Source organism: Panthera tigris, chromosome B4 (genome assembly GCF_018350195.1).
Source record: "Panthera tigris isolate Pti1 chromosome B4, P.tigris_Pti1_mat1.1, whole genome shotgun sequence".
Taxonomy (NCBI): Eukaryota; Metazoa; Chordata; class Mammalia; order Carnivora; family Felidae; genus Panthera; species Panthera tigris.
This window is the reverse complement of record NC_056666.1, coordinates 61,732,638-61,747,670: the sequence shown is the minus strand read 5'-3', so window position 1 is coordinate 61,747,670 and position 15,033 is coordinate 61,732,638. Positions and strand designations below refer to the sequence as shown.

Below are 15,033 nucleotides of genomic sequence, written 5' to 3'. Positions count from 1 at the left end.
ACAGGATCTGAAGTGGGCTCTGTGCTGACAGCAGAGAGCCTGATGTGGGGCTCGAATCCACAAACTGTGAGATCATTACCTGAGCCGAAGTCGGACGCTCAACCAACTGAGTCACCCAGGTGCCCCAAGAAGACTACTAACTTTAAAAACTACTTCAAAACAAAAGTAAAACAGTCATGTTATAGTTTATAAATTAAATGAGCTGTAAGTGGATATGGATGAAAACCTTCTACTTGCCAAGTATTAGTAGCCAGGAAGCTCTTACGTAGACATTTTGTTAATTTGTTCATGTTGGATGGCATTAGGTTTTTGTTTTGTTTTTCCTTCTGATGATCATCATCAAAATGCAATCCCTGATGAATTTGAGACAAGTATTTTTATGTAGTTAGAAATTAGTAGTGCCTAAGATAAAGTATGTAGAAGTTAAGAAAAATATCAGACCACCTGTCTTCATGAACAGCACCAGTATAGATACTCTCATATGATATAAACACTTGGTAAAGTTCTGAATAAATAGATTCTCTGGCTCTCTCCCTGCCTCCCTCCCTCTCATTCTCCTTCCTTCCATCTAGAGTTGTAGAGCTGAACAGTTCTTCATTATAAAAGACATTTTTTGAGTACTTGCTGTGTGCATAGTACCATGCTAGATACTAAGGATAAAAACCATAAAAAAGAAAGAGAGAAAGTGTTTTTGCCTTTATGGTGCTGACATTCTGTGAGAGAATCCAAACTTTGAACAGTGAATTACACTAATAAATACTTAATTATAGTTGTATTGAAGCTGTAGAAGTATGGCCGATAAGAAACTACATAACAGGGTACTTGACTTACCCTGAACATCAGCAGAGGCTTTATTGAGGAAAACCTTTGAACACTAGTGAATGATTAGGAATTTTATATATAAAGGAGAAAGGGCATCCAGACTGAGGGAAAGGCCATAAAGCAGGAAAAAACGTTGCTAGAGATTTTTTTGTTATATGTGGAGATAAATAGAATAAGTCTTTTATGCAGTATTATTTCAGTGTTTACAATGATGAGATCAGACATTTGTCTTTCTTGTCCCATTCTTCTTGACATTTATGTTTTGTTGTTTTCTTACTGTTGCCAGGATTGATTCTGTAGCTGGGAACCTTAGAATTTCTTAGTATAGTGCAGACAATAGATAATAGCTGGCTCAAAGAAATTGAGGTTTTATTGCTCATATGGATACAAACAATATCCTACTCCCAAACTAACTGAAAGAGAAAGAGGGTAACTTTGACTAATATTTTATGAGCCTCTATATCATGGCCTTGTTTCCAAATTTCACTTCTCTCTCCATGTGATAATTCATGCCATGAATAAGGGAGGCCAGATGGGAAAGTATTTGGTTTGTATCTTACCCTTATCTCCGGGATATCTTATGAAATCCACTCCTAATATTTGGTATTAGGTTTACCAAGTTCAATATTGATCTTTTTGAAGATCTCATTTTATCTTCTCAGATAGAATATCATCATTCTCAACTGTAATATAAAGGAGAAATAAAAAGAACATGATTTGTAACACGATAATATGTATTTCGATATGCAAATGTTTGAGCCTGAATACATTAGATAAGGTAATGGAGTAGGCAGAGGCTTACCACTTACATGTAGAATCATCAGGTATATATCAGTTGCGTATGCAGAATGAAACAGATGTATTGGCTGTTCAAATACCACAAATGCTATTTCTGTTGATTCTGAAATAGGGAACAACTCTGTAATCCTGCAAATAAAACAAAGTAAAATATTTTCTCCATTTCCTAGGAAATTTAGTATGTATTGAAACTACAACAAAGTACTTTGTGTAGCTAAATGGAGTTAAGTTCTAGACTCAGATCATTATTCATAGGTCATGCAAGATGTGGGACAGTATTTTTCTGTGTGACACTGTCCCTGCATTGCAGGATGCCTTGCTTCCCTAGCTGCTGTCCAATAAATGCCAGTAGTGACTCCTCCCTGACAACCGTGGCAGCCAAAAATGCCTCCTCCCAGCCTTCCAGTTTTCAAAACAATCTTTCCTTCACTGAAAATCACATGGAACAATATATTGTAACACATGAAAAATATATGAAATTCAGATTTGACTGTCCAAAAACAAAGTTTTACTAGAACACAGTCATGCTTCCCTGTTTACATATGGCTACTTTCACACTACGAGGACTGAATAATTGTGGCAAAGGCTGTACATGACTCATCACTTTGTGCTGCTACTCGGTGTGCACTACAAATTATAACAGTTATGACACTTATAGCTTGACAGCATTATAGATGCCCTGTGTATTGCTGTCCTCCAGCATTTAATTTATTTATTGTGTTACTCTGTCAGAAAAGAAAAAGAAATACGGGTTTCAGATATACTTTTAAGGCACAGTGGAGTGTGGATTATTTTATCAAATTTGACCTCAGAATAGGATGTTTATTATGCAATGACATTATAGCTGTGCTATGAGGATACAGGACACTTCAGTAATAGCAGACTAAGCACTCATAACAACATCACTAACTCTTGGGGAAAATAAAAATTTAAAAGGGAATATCTAAACACAAGTAGAATTTCTTCGTAAGAATAGAAAATGAAACTGAGGACTGCCACCACATTAAGTTTAAACGTGACTAATTGGTTAGCTAATGCTAAGGAAAGAAAGCCACTTACTGGCAGGCTGATGGAATTGTGTGTGTGTGCACCAATCAAAGAAAGGCATCTGGGGAAAATAGACTGACTTTGGATGGTTAGCCTTTTGGTGGGTAAAGTGCTTAAGCAACTGAGGACCTTGAGAGCAGTAGCCAATAGTCAGTTAAAAAGCAAGGCAGGTGATACTGAGTGCGTTTCCTTGGCTGTTGAGTGAACAGGAGTTACTAATACTGTTTGTTGATTTTTTTTGAGGAGTCGATGTGAGTTTGAAACGATTGAAGAATTATTTGTCTGTGAATAGCCTGCATGGAACAACTATAGATAAAAAGATTTTTAAAGAAATTGAGAGAACATCAGTGTGTTGCTGGTAGTAAATATGTATGAAGCAGAAAAAGGCTTACGTATATAAATTTTCAAAGCCTGTGAAAATGTAAGGTGTTTAAAGCCTGTAGTTCTATCTACTGTATCAGTAGCAGTACTTCACAGAAAATATTTGAATTGAGCATGTATTATTGAAGTGATAGTGTTGATGGTGAACTTCATTTGCTCTCATGGACTTAAATATCATCATTTTCATGAACTTGTCAGAAGGAAAAGCTAAATGGTACAACTTGCCCTGCTACATAACGGCTCGACAGCTTAGTGGTAAAGATTTTGTGTGTGTATGGTTTTGGAACTCAGGGCCAAGATTGAAATTTTTCTGAATAAGGACACTTGCCACCCATTATTATTGAGCACTGAATAGCTTTGGAAGTTAAGTTTTGTGCAGACTGGATAATGTTTCTCAATGAGGTTAGCCTAAAATTTTAAGCAAAAGCAGTGTTTATATATGAAACTCATATTGTGGTAAAGTTATTTCAGCGATAGGTAACGTCAAATGATTTTAAGTGGTTTTCCTTGCTTCCCATGCTTTGACAGCCTGCACTGTCAAAAGTTAAAACAAGAAACGAGATCTCCATTCTTATACTTGTATATATTTTGCAACCTCAAACTATAGTTCCTGAAGTGTTTCAGACCTTGATGCAGGTGCAAAGGAAATTTACATGTTTCAAAATCTATTTAACTGTGTACTTAAGGAAATTCCACCTTAAAATGCAAGTGATCAATCTGTGTCATGCAATGACATGCCGGAAGGAAATACCAAGAGAAGAATGTAAGAGAGTTCTATCCAAGCAATGAATATACTCAATTAAAAGATATGCTCATAGCTTAATATTTTCAAAGATAAAACATATAACATTTCATTATAGATCATCATAACCCATAAATCTTTGTGATCAATTTTGAAAATAGGGAAGCCTAACTCTCAACCCTAGTTAAGGAAAGGTTATCTCCCAGCAAAAATACCTGAACTACAAAAAAAAGTACTCAGTTATTACTATTACATTTTAAATGTCAGGGTACCTGGGTGGCTCAGTCGGATAAGCGTCCAATTCTTGATTTCGGCTCAGGTCATGATCCCAGGGTTGTGGGATCAAGTGCTATGTCCGGCTTCATGCAGGGCGTGGAGTCTATTTAAGATTCTCTCTCTCCCCCCCCCATCCCTCTCCCCCATCCCTCCCCATTCACACACCCTCGCTTATTCTCTCTCAACAAATCATTAAGAAAAGGTCGCGAAAAATTTTCTTTCCTCTTGTGTAACTAGTACATATATTTTCAGTGTTGCATCTTGGCCCACAAAGCCTAAAATACTTACTGTCTGGCACTTCACAGAAACAGTGTGCCAACCCCCAGTTTTTTGCATGGCTGAGATGAGTAGACTTAGCATTTTAAATCATAGGACAAACATGTTTTTATTATATATTAATAAAATTATATAACTGAGGAAAGATCCCCTTTCTGATTTTAATTAGTTGTATGTTTAAATATTACGACTTTAATCTTTTTTTCTTCCTTTCAGGGCAATTCCACATCCCCGAGGTCATGCACACTTGGCAGCACTTGTCAACCATGACTGTGAGCAGTTTCCTAAATTTTTTCCGTGAAGATGTCATTGAAAAGTGTTGTGTGTGGGTTTTTTTCTTGTGTTTTGTTCTGAGTGCAGATGCAAGGAGTGTTTTAAAAGTGGGCTTTTGTCGAAACAGATGTCCAAAGGAGAAAATAAATGATTAATTTATTGACTCTAATTCATTTTCTCATGTCTTTAAATTACCTGTGTTTCTACTTATTTATAGCTCAGAAGTTGCTGGGGTTAGGGAGTAGAGCCTCAGTGCGCGTTCTATCACTTGGTACACATTTCTGCTAATTTTTAGGGATAATGAAGGGAATGTGTTTGAAGTTTCTTTCAATATATAAACGTACATCTGGACACGTGTATACATATAAAGTATTCAAGTTTTGTGTAATAATTGCCATAAAACTTAGTTTTTAAAGTCTGTTTTAGAGAACAAAACCAAGTAATAAATTCCATAAAAAGTCAGTTTGTCACATTTAGCAATGGTGTGCATTAAAAATATATCTGATTTTTTTCAGTATTTGGCTACATGGACATCATTCCATTTGTTCTAACAATACACTCCTATCACTATATAAAGATTTGGACCAGGAAAGACTCATTATTATTATCTTTGGTTATGAAGATTAGATGTAATATTTCATAGATGTAATTATGAAATTTAAGATACAGCATTTTATCAGAATGTACTTACCATTGTACATTTAATTCCACATATTTATTTGTATTCTCTCAAAATAATGTGATTTTAAATACTATATTATTATACCTGCAGATTGAGATAATTTTATTTGAGGTTAGATAGGAATGTGAACCAATCTGTAATATGTGGTTTTGAATAATTTAATTTCTGTACTTAATTTTGTTTTATTCCTCTTAGCTTACAACTTTTCTCACAGAATAGATCATTTGTCTTTTGGAGAGCTTGTTCCAGGAATTATTAATCCTTTGGATGGAACTGAAAAAGTTGCTGTAGACCGTAAGTATTTAATGATTACTATTGGAATTTGCATGTAGGAATTGTTTTTATAACTTTAATATTAACCCATTTTTAATAATTCTCTTTAACCCCCTTGTAATAAACAGATAAATCTTTAAGTGGATTAAGTGATTGATAATTTTCTCTGGTAAGGTGTGTAAGAGAGAATTTGTCCGTTAAAAAATGAACCATAAGAACAAAATAAGAAATTAGAGTAACAAGTAAGTAGGAAAAAGAGTTGAATTTAAAAGCTCTCTAAATATATGAAAGGTGAATGTGCTAATAGGGCATAACTCCTAATAGGGCACTAAAGAAAGAATAAGAACCAATGAAAGTTTCAACATTATAAGGAATGTTTTCTTAGTATAGGTTCAGAGTTCTAAAATGCATATTTACCATTATAGAAACCTCCTTGGGGAATTTTACGAACATCAGAAACGTAGAGTTATTCTAGAATAGTTTGGTTATTAACACAGTCAGAAGTAGTACATTATAGCATAGATCCCTTTTATTACTGTTTTAACCTTCTGTTCCACTTAAAATTTCATTTTATCCAAATATGGATGGATTATTTTTTTTCTTTTTTTTGGATGGATTGTTTTCTTAATTTTATAACAAGTAATCAATCTTGTGTTTCTTGAAGGTTTTTGGTTGCCTTTCCTCTACTGAAATAGTCCTATCTTATGACATGCCCCACCTATAGGACCTTTTAAGGACATGTAAAGCTTCTTGTGCTACTAGGAATTCTAGCCTTTGCAAAACTCTAATTAAGGATTTCATTTTTTATTAATTCAAATAGATTTATTAATATCATTTTCAGTATTTTACTCTTGTAGCATTGTGTTGTAATCAGATGCATCAAAGATGGTTTACTTAGAATCCTGGCTTACATTCCTGAGTATTTTATGTTTGTATGGAAATGCTTCACTTAAGGAAACTTGAGTGTACTAAATTTGGAAATGTGTGAGTAGAAACATTCTGAGAATTAAAAGCTTTATTCAATATATAATCTCCTCTTTATGTGTATGTTCATTGTATACAGAAATACACTGTATGTTACTTATGAGATGATCATTTGAAAACATGTTGGTTAATACTTGGTTGCAGGATGCTAAAATGAATTTGAATTTTTGTACAGAATCAGTTCTAAACAGATTAATTTTCAAAGGCTGTTTTTGAGTTTATTCCTAAATTCACAAAGACGAAGAGACTTTTAGAGTTATGTTTTAAAATGCCACCAGATGAGTGTCAGTAGGTTACTCAAAGCTTTAAAGCAGGTGTGCACTTCTCCTTATTAATATGTGTTCTATTGGGCTTTGTTTCCCAAAAAGAAAAAAGAATTAGCATTACAAATGTGTTGTGTCAGGTAACCATTCCCTGGATGTTTCCCAGAAGTTGTGAGGGGATCACTTAGTACTTACATCTTGAATGCTGTACCAATTTGGACAGACCCATAACCTTTGGAACAATTTGTGACCTGCAACAAAATGTCATTCGACAGTATCTGCCTCTCCACCCCACCCTCACCCCCAAACCTAGCCATTAAGTTATCTAACCAATTTATAGCCTTTTCTTGAATTAACAGTGGCACCTACGTCTTCAGTAGTTCTCTGGCCACAGCTTCAATGCTTTCTATTTTTTCCTGTCATATTTCTTTGACCCTTTTGGTTATTATTCAATGTGCTTCACTCCTCACAGGTGATACAATTCCCTTTGTCCTCCATTTTTTTTCCCAAAGTAATTATCCTACCCACGTGTGTAGCACCTATAAGTTATTGCTTCACCGCTCTCAATTTCACCTTTTTTTCATTAATATGTAATACTTAAATACCTTTTTCTCTTAGCACTTTGAGCTCACTACCTCTGTTTACAACACAATAGAGTTTATTTGTAAAAACCTCAAAACTAAGCACAGGTGAAGCAATTCATCTTACATCAAAGGATGAAACTGAAGACCACCCACAATTAATAAGCCATCTATTGGTGGTGGACAGAGTTGACACTCTTCTTCCCTAATCTTATCTGTGATAATAGACTAAAGTCTATTATGTTGGGGTTAATAATAGAGGAACTAGTCAAACACTGTTCATGTTTTTGAGAGTTATAGTCATACAGGTGGTAGGTAAGTAAGTGAAGTTGAAACAGGTTTTATTTTATTTTGTCAGAAACTTGTTTAATATTCGTGTTTGAAGACACTCTTACTGTTAACCTCTCTCTCCTATCTACAGTTTACCCTTCCCTCCCCTATTCTGAATTATACTGAGATAAGAGAGAAATTGGATTGATGGAAATAAAAATTCATTAATGTTGAGCAAAAGAAGATAGACACACAGAAGTCCATATTGTGTACTCGCATTTATATGAAATTCTAGAATAGGCAAAACTAATCTGTGATGACAGAAGGTAGATTAGTGGTTGGCCTAGGGTCAGAGGTACAGGGTATTGACTGCAAAGGGGTATGGAGGAACTTTGTGAGGTGGTAAAAATATTTTCTATTTTGACTGTGGTGGGCAGAGACATTTGTCAAAATTTATCAGACCATATATTTAAAATTGGTGTATTTTATTCCTGTACAGTTTCTATAGACAGTTATTATCATGTAATGTGAAGTACATCTATTTTCATGTCAAATGTAAGGAGGCCCTATTACTTATCTAATTGAAACTCTAGATAGACACTTCTAATTCTAAATTTTCTATAAGATAGACCTGGAAAATTAACCTGTTTTGTATTCTGTGAACTGTTACCTGTTTAAGGTTAATTAATAATTGATAACCTACTGGTATTGATGATTTGTATTAAACTTAGAAATGCCTAAAGGCTATATAAATATGATCCTTTTGATTATGCAAGAACCTTAGACCACCATAGAGTAGGTTCTTTAGTTATTTTCCTCCTGTATCAATTCTTTGTATATATCCAAAGGCTGGCTAAATTGGTTTATTTATATATCTTAAGATATTAGTAAAAACTGAAAATATGTCTTGTGGTGGTTATACTATTATAACTTTATTCTCACTAGTTTCTTTACTGTAAAGAAATGCTACTTTTACTTTTCATATTTGATAAAAGGATAATGTTATAAAGGATATCTAATGACTAGTTCATTTTTTTAACATTTTTGTTTTTGACAAAGAAAGAGAGACAGAGTGTGAGTGGGGGAAGGGCAGAGGTAGAGGGAGAGAGAGAATCTTAAGTAGGCTTCATGCCCAGCGCAGAGCCTGACTCGGGGCTTGATGTCAAGACTGTGAAATCATGACCTGAGCCCAAAATTAATAAGAGACCCTTAACTGAGCCACCCAGGCGCCCCATTTTTTTTAACAACTAATAGATGTGTATACATGACTGTTTTATGCTTACTGAGAACTTGTTTACCAAGTATGAGTATATTGCTTTCGTTGATTCTTTAAAAAAATTTTTTTTGTTAAACACTATCATAAGTAGCATTAAATTTCAAGGTCAATGTGTATAATAGAAGGAGGGTGTATTTGGCAGTAGTATTGTTGCTATTGGATTGATGAAAAAAACACATTTTGTTTTTATTCTAGACAACCAGATGTTCCAATATTTTATTACAGTTGTGCCAACAAAACTACATACATATAAAATTTCAGCAGACACCCATCAGTTTTCTGTTACAGAAAGGGTAAGTTGAATCTAACTGATAAAATGATTTTTTTTTTCAGTATTTTATAGTCCTCTACAAAAAAAAGTTACGACTTGGTGCTCTCCCCCATTTAAAATTTGTGGAAGTTTTGAAATGCATTAATATTTTATTTTAAGCTAATAAAATATTAGAACTGGATATTATTAGTATGCTGTAGAGCAAGAAAAGTAGATTTTAAAAATCTGGAATGTCTTCTCTTCAATTAAAACAAAATATTAAACTATGATGGTATTAATGATTTTATTCTTAATATCTTAATTTTGTAATGTTTTCTCTTGTATTGGTATAATTAGTTCTTACCTGCCAGCAGATTCTCTGGTTTTGTGTTATTAATTTTTTAATTAATGTACTTACCCTGGAGCATGCATGGTTCTTCTGGCTCAGATAGTAGACTAAGAGGGTTTGCCTTCCTAAGTTAGTGCTTTTTATTCATCTAATTAAAAGGACGAACATTCTGCAATCTCAGGGAGAGTAGCCTTATAAAAATGTATTATGAGGAATATAGTTTTGGAATTGGACAGTTTAACAGACTTCACATGTATTCTGGGGTCATGTTTTCTAATTATTGTGTTTAAGAATGGTGAATATTCAGGGTGCCTGGGTGGCTCAGTCAGTTAAGCCTCTGACTCTTGATTTTGGCTCAGGTCGTAATCTCAGGGTTCAGGGGGTTGACTGCATGGAGCTCTGTACTGACAGTATGGAGCCTGCGTGAGATTCTCTCTTTCTCCCTCTCTCTCTGTTCCTCCCACCCTTGTGTTCTCTCTCTTTCTCACAAAATAAATAAACTTAAGAAAACCTTTTTTTAAAGAATGCTGAACATTGAAATATTATCCAGAATTCCAAGGCAAAGTATAAGTGCTTTTAAAAATTTGCTTTCCTCCATGTGGAGTTTCCTTTTGATAGTTTTCTAGCTTATGATGACTATGTCCTCAGTAATTATAGAGTTTCCCTTAGGAGATTAAATACTGAAGTTTTCAGGGGTGAAGTTGTCATGTTTGACTTTCAAAGGGTTCAGGGTGAAAAACTTAAGTGTGTGTGTGCGTGTGTGTACACGGAGAGAGAGAAACTAGGTAAAAAATATATTGTGCTTTTTAGCATTTTTTTTTTTTTAAGTTTTATTTATTTTGAGAGAGTGTGCACGTGTGCGCATACACGCATGCTAGTGAGGGAGGAGCTGAGAAAGAGGGAGAGAGAGTCCAGAGCTGGCTCTGCACTGACAGCCGACACGGACTCAGTCCCACGAACTGTGAGGTCATGACCTGAGCCGAAACCAAGAGTTGGACGCTTAACTGACTGAGCCACCAGGCGCCCCATCAGCAATTTTAGGGGTTGAATGATAACATTTTTCACTAAAATTGGCAACACCTGAACATTAGGAGGTCTGGATAGTGTCAAGGCTTTGGGGAAAAGAGGCACATATACATTGCTATGGGAATGCAAAACACCATATTCTCTATGGAAGAGAGTTTGGCAATATCTGCAAAATGATATGTTCATTTATCTTTTGATCCAGCAATTTCACTTCTAGAAATTGAATCCAAGGTTATAGTGAAAAAAATACAAAAATGATGTGTATGAGGCTATTCATTGTATTGTTATTTGTAATAGTAGAAGATTATAAACAACTCACATGGTACATCCTCACAATGGAGAAACATGGAACTTCAAAAAAAGAGAAAAAGATAACCATATATTGATACGAAATTAACTCCAGGATAAATTTAAAAAAAAATTTTTTTTTTAACATTTATTTATTATTGAGAGACAGAGAGAGACAGAGTGTGAGCAGGGGAGGGGCAGAGAGAGAAGGAGACACAGGATCTGAAGCAGGCTCCAGGCTCTGAGCTGTTAGCACAGAGCCCATCGCGGGGCTCGAACTCACAAACCGTGATATCATGACCTGAGCCAAAGCCAGATGCCCAACCGACTAAGCCACCCAGGTGCCCCTCCAGGATAAATTTTAAACAGCCAAATTAAATAAAAATATATATATAATCTCAGAGCATTTGACCTCTTTGTAGTGTGTTTGTGCTGATACGGTGACTAAAATAGTTGTGTTTCACTTAAAAAATAAGTGTGGAGTAACTAGAGTTGGTTAAATGGGGGATGAGGGGGACAGAGAGGAGGAGGGCTGAGCTTCATTAGTCCTGAAACCCAAAGTGAATCATTATTACTGTTTTGTTACATGAACGCCCCCCACCCCCACCCCCCGTCCTTCAAACAGCTTCTGCCCATACAGGTGATGACAATATAATTATGGTATGATATTGAACATACCAGAAATTTAAGATGAAGTCACTTTATTGGAAAGTCGATCAGTGGCTTATAAGGCTCTGTTCTAATAGGGGAAGGGGTTTTGTAATGCCTCACACAAAATTGTTTTAATTTCCCTTGTTACTTGTATTCCTAAAGCTTGCAGTTTAGTTATAGCTTAATTAAAATAGGGACTGTTATGACAAAAGTCAACAAAGCACCGTGGTAGCATAATTGTTTCAAGCTATAACAGAAATTTATTAGACAGTTTGCAAACTTGATTTTTGAAGTGTAAACAAGATGGAATGAAATAGAGTATTTTCTTGGACAGTGTATACACTATGGGGGGTTTATGATTTTAGTCCCATTCCTTTCAAGAATAAAACTATCTTTAGAAACTGAACCAGTAACTCAAATATTGATATGTTTCAAATTAGTGCATGCTGTTTTCTTCTTGTATTATATCTCCTACAGTTTAAATAAACAACAGAAAGTGAAATTACTTGTTTTCAAATCTGATCATTTAAATGATAGGAAATAAATATAATTATTTTGTAAATTCTTAGCAAAGAAGTCTTACAAAAAGTATGTCAAAATATGAACTTAGTTTTTATGGATTTGATCAATGAAGAAGATGCCATATAGTTGTAAGCTCTTGAGCTCAGTAGAATGCTTATATGTAAAGTGACTTTTTCAGAAAATAGAAAAGAATGACTCTGCTCTTTTGATTCTTTCAGAAGCTAACCACACAAAGAATACAGGATAATTCAATTGTCTCTGAAGAGCTCAGTCTAGTAGGACAATTCATAAAGAGATTTGGATATCCTTCTTGTATAGTTGGACTGTAGGGCTTCATATTGCCTGTGCAAGTAACCAGATGATGTGAATCCCATTTTTCTCCTTCTCCTATCTCTCCCCTTCGTTTTAGGAACGTGTCATTAACCATGCTGCAGGCAGCCATGGAGTCTCTGGGATATTTATGAAATATGATCTCAGTTCTCTTATGGTAACCGTCACTGAGGAGCATATGCCTTTCTGGCAGTTTTTTGTAAGACTCTGTGGTATTGTTGGAGGAATCTTTTCAACAACAGGTTAAGATTCATTCCTTTTTTGTTTAATTTCTTGAATGTTACACTGAAATTAAGATGCTGTTACTTAGCAGGAGCAAGAAATATATATACATTCCCATGTTTTGATATTTTAAGAATTTTTTCTTTAAGATTGAATTCCAGATCTCTGAATTGATTAAGCATTACACATAACTAAGTTCACTGCATTCAGTGATTCAAGGGAGATTACTTAGTGAGCTAGAAGGATCCTAGAATTGAATCCAGGTTCTGCCATCTGCTATCACGTGGGGATAGGCTTGTGTATAGGTCACTTACCTTTTCTGAAATTTTCTCCTCTATAAAAATGGGAATAATAATGTATACTTACAAGTGTGTTGTAGGATTAGATGATAAAATGCCTAGAAATAGTAGACACTTGAATGTAAATTTTTTTTCACGTAAGGCATTTTTAACTGTACAATATGTAAAATCACATCTTATGGTACTTTGAACCGTGCAATATGTGCAACAAAAATTTTCAAATTGTTTTCCTGATTTGGGGCTTTTTTGCCCTGAGATTATGAGATGTTCTCAAAGATAACTTTTAGAATCATAATCATTAAAATCTGAGAGTTAAGCACAATAGATAAAGAAAGGAAACCATTCCTTCTTTATCCCCCAACCCCCATTCAGTTTTACGGGGAGCTATGTAGTTTATATACTTTAAATTATTTTTTTTGAACTATGTTTTTGAAATGAATGAATAGGTTTTCTTATGAAAGACTTTGTCACTACTTCATTTGAATTTGTTTAAATTTGTGGTGCTGCCTGGTATTATTTATTTTTCAAAATGGTATGAGTGTGAGTTGTATAAAGCGCCCTTGAAAAGACTGCATGGTGAAGGTCATGAATCATGTGGCCTTGTGATTTTGAAAGGAAATCCATTTGTTTTAAAAATTCAACCGCCTTGTTATTTTTAACCATGGAAATGAATAAAGCAAACTGCTTTGTTTCCTTACTAATCTATGCCATTATAATTAGTTGAGTTTTTTATTCTTATGTAATAATTTAGGAGATGATTAGGAAATAATTTCATTAAAGCATCATTTAATTGAACACATGAACTTATTTTTTATTACAGGCATGTTACATGGAATTGGGAAATTTATAGTTGAAATAATTTACTGTCGTTTCCGACTTGGATCCTACAAACCTGTCAGTTCTGTAAGTGCTACAATAGAAATGGCGCTGACCTCTAAGTCACAGCATCATTGTTAAGTCTGAACAATAGTTTTTGGTGCTCCGAAAGAGATTGCCCAAAATAAAGCATTGTGATTAAAGGGAATAGTGCAAGGAATAAAACTAATGCTTTGGTCTTTTTTCTCCTTAGGTACCCTTTGAGGATGGCCACACAGACAACCACTTACCTCTTTTAGAAAATAATACACATTAGCACCTCCTGAGTGAAGGAGAAAAACTTTTTGCTTGAGACATAAAACCTTTTTTAATAATAAAATATTGTGCAATATATTCAAAGAAAAGAAAATACGAATGAGAAGTGGGAACCACACCTAGGGGGAAAAAAAAAGAAAGAAAAACCCAAACTGAAATCCTATATATGTTGTGTCTGTTACAAATGTCCTAGAAGAAATTACGCAGCTAATCAGTGAATAAGCCCAACTGGAATATTGCTTGGAAGATGACCCCTTCTGATAATTTCATAGCAAATGGGCAGTATCGAAATCAGACCTTGCTTCTTGGTGGCAAAGAGCCTGAAGGAAAGAAGTCAAACCACATCTAAAGAAAAAGGCATTGATAAGTGCAAATGTTTGCGTCCTTTTGTTTTTAAAAGATATGTCAGAATAAAATATGTAAAACATATGGAAAACTAGTCTAGACTTTAAAAAGTTGTGATCAGGTCACACTGTTAATAAAACAGGGATGGGTCCCTATGTTATAGCCATATCCATGTTAAGCCATAATGACAAGACCATTTATCCAATAATTTGGTCTGAGGAAGGTAACTGCTTTTCTTTAAACTCTGGCTGTTGGCTTTTTCTAACAGTTCAAGGCAGGGTCATGGAAGATTGAGGTGAGCAGGTACCTAGGTGCTATAATATGTAACAGAGGTATCATTCACAAATTGTAGAGTGGGCACTTATACAGGGAGAAGAAAGCACATTTTTTTAAAAAAAAAAAGATGCTACGTTTTCTAATCTGATCCTTCTATACACTTTGGAAGCGGGAGGTGAGTAATAACAAGGCCCACTACTGATGATGAAAATTATCAGCTTATAAAGTATTAAAAGGAAAAGTAGAATATTTTATACATGTTTGGGTGAGGGACAACAGGGTAACTTAAAGTAGAAACACGAGGCAAATATTTAAGATAATGTCAGATCTGTAAGGTTATCATTAGACAATGTCCATTAAGCTGTAAAACTGGATTATGAGTGTTTGCATTCAGACTGTC

At 34.7% G+C, this 15,033-nt stretch overlaps 1 protein-coding gene across 2 annotated transcripts in view; it reads left to right on the top strand.

Annotated features, from left to right (window-relative positions):
- The window catches only part of ERGIC2 (ERGIC and golgi 2), a 40,852-nt gene extending 26,762 nt beyond the window's left edge, over positions 1-14,090 (top strand). For both annotated transcript variants that reach the window (XM_007098825.3, XM_042992031.1), the window contains exons 9-14: positions 4,559-4,614; positions 5,493-5,591; positions 9,140-9,237; positions 12,440-12,602; positions 13,702-13,784; positions 13,951-14,090. In XM_007098825.3, coding sequence (XP_007098887.1) covers positions 4,559-4,614; positions 5,493-5,591; positions 9,140-9,237; positions 12,440-12,602; positions 13,702-13,784; positions 13,951-14,013 — 562 coding nt within the window. In that variant the 3' untranslated portion in view covers positions 14,014-14,090. The remainder of the gene's footprint in view (positions 1-4,558; positions 4,615-5,492; positions 5,592-9,139; positions 9,238-12,439; positions 12,603-13,701; positions 13,785-13,950) is intronic.
- Positions 14,091-15,033: the final 943 nt, after the last annotated feature.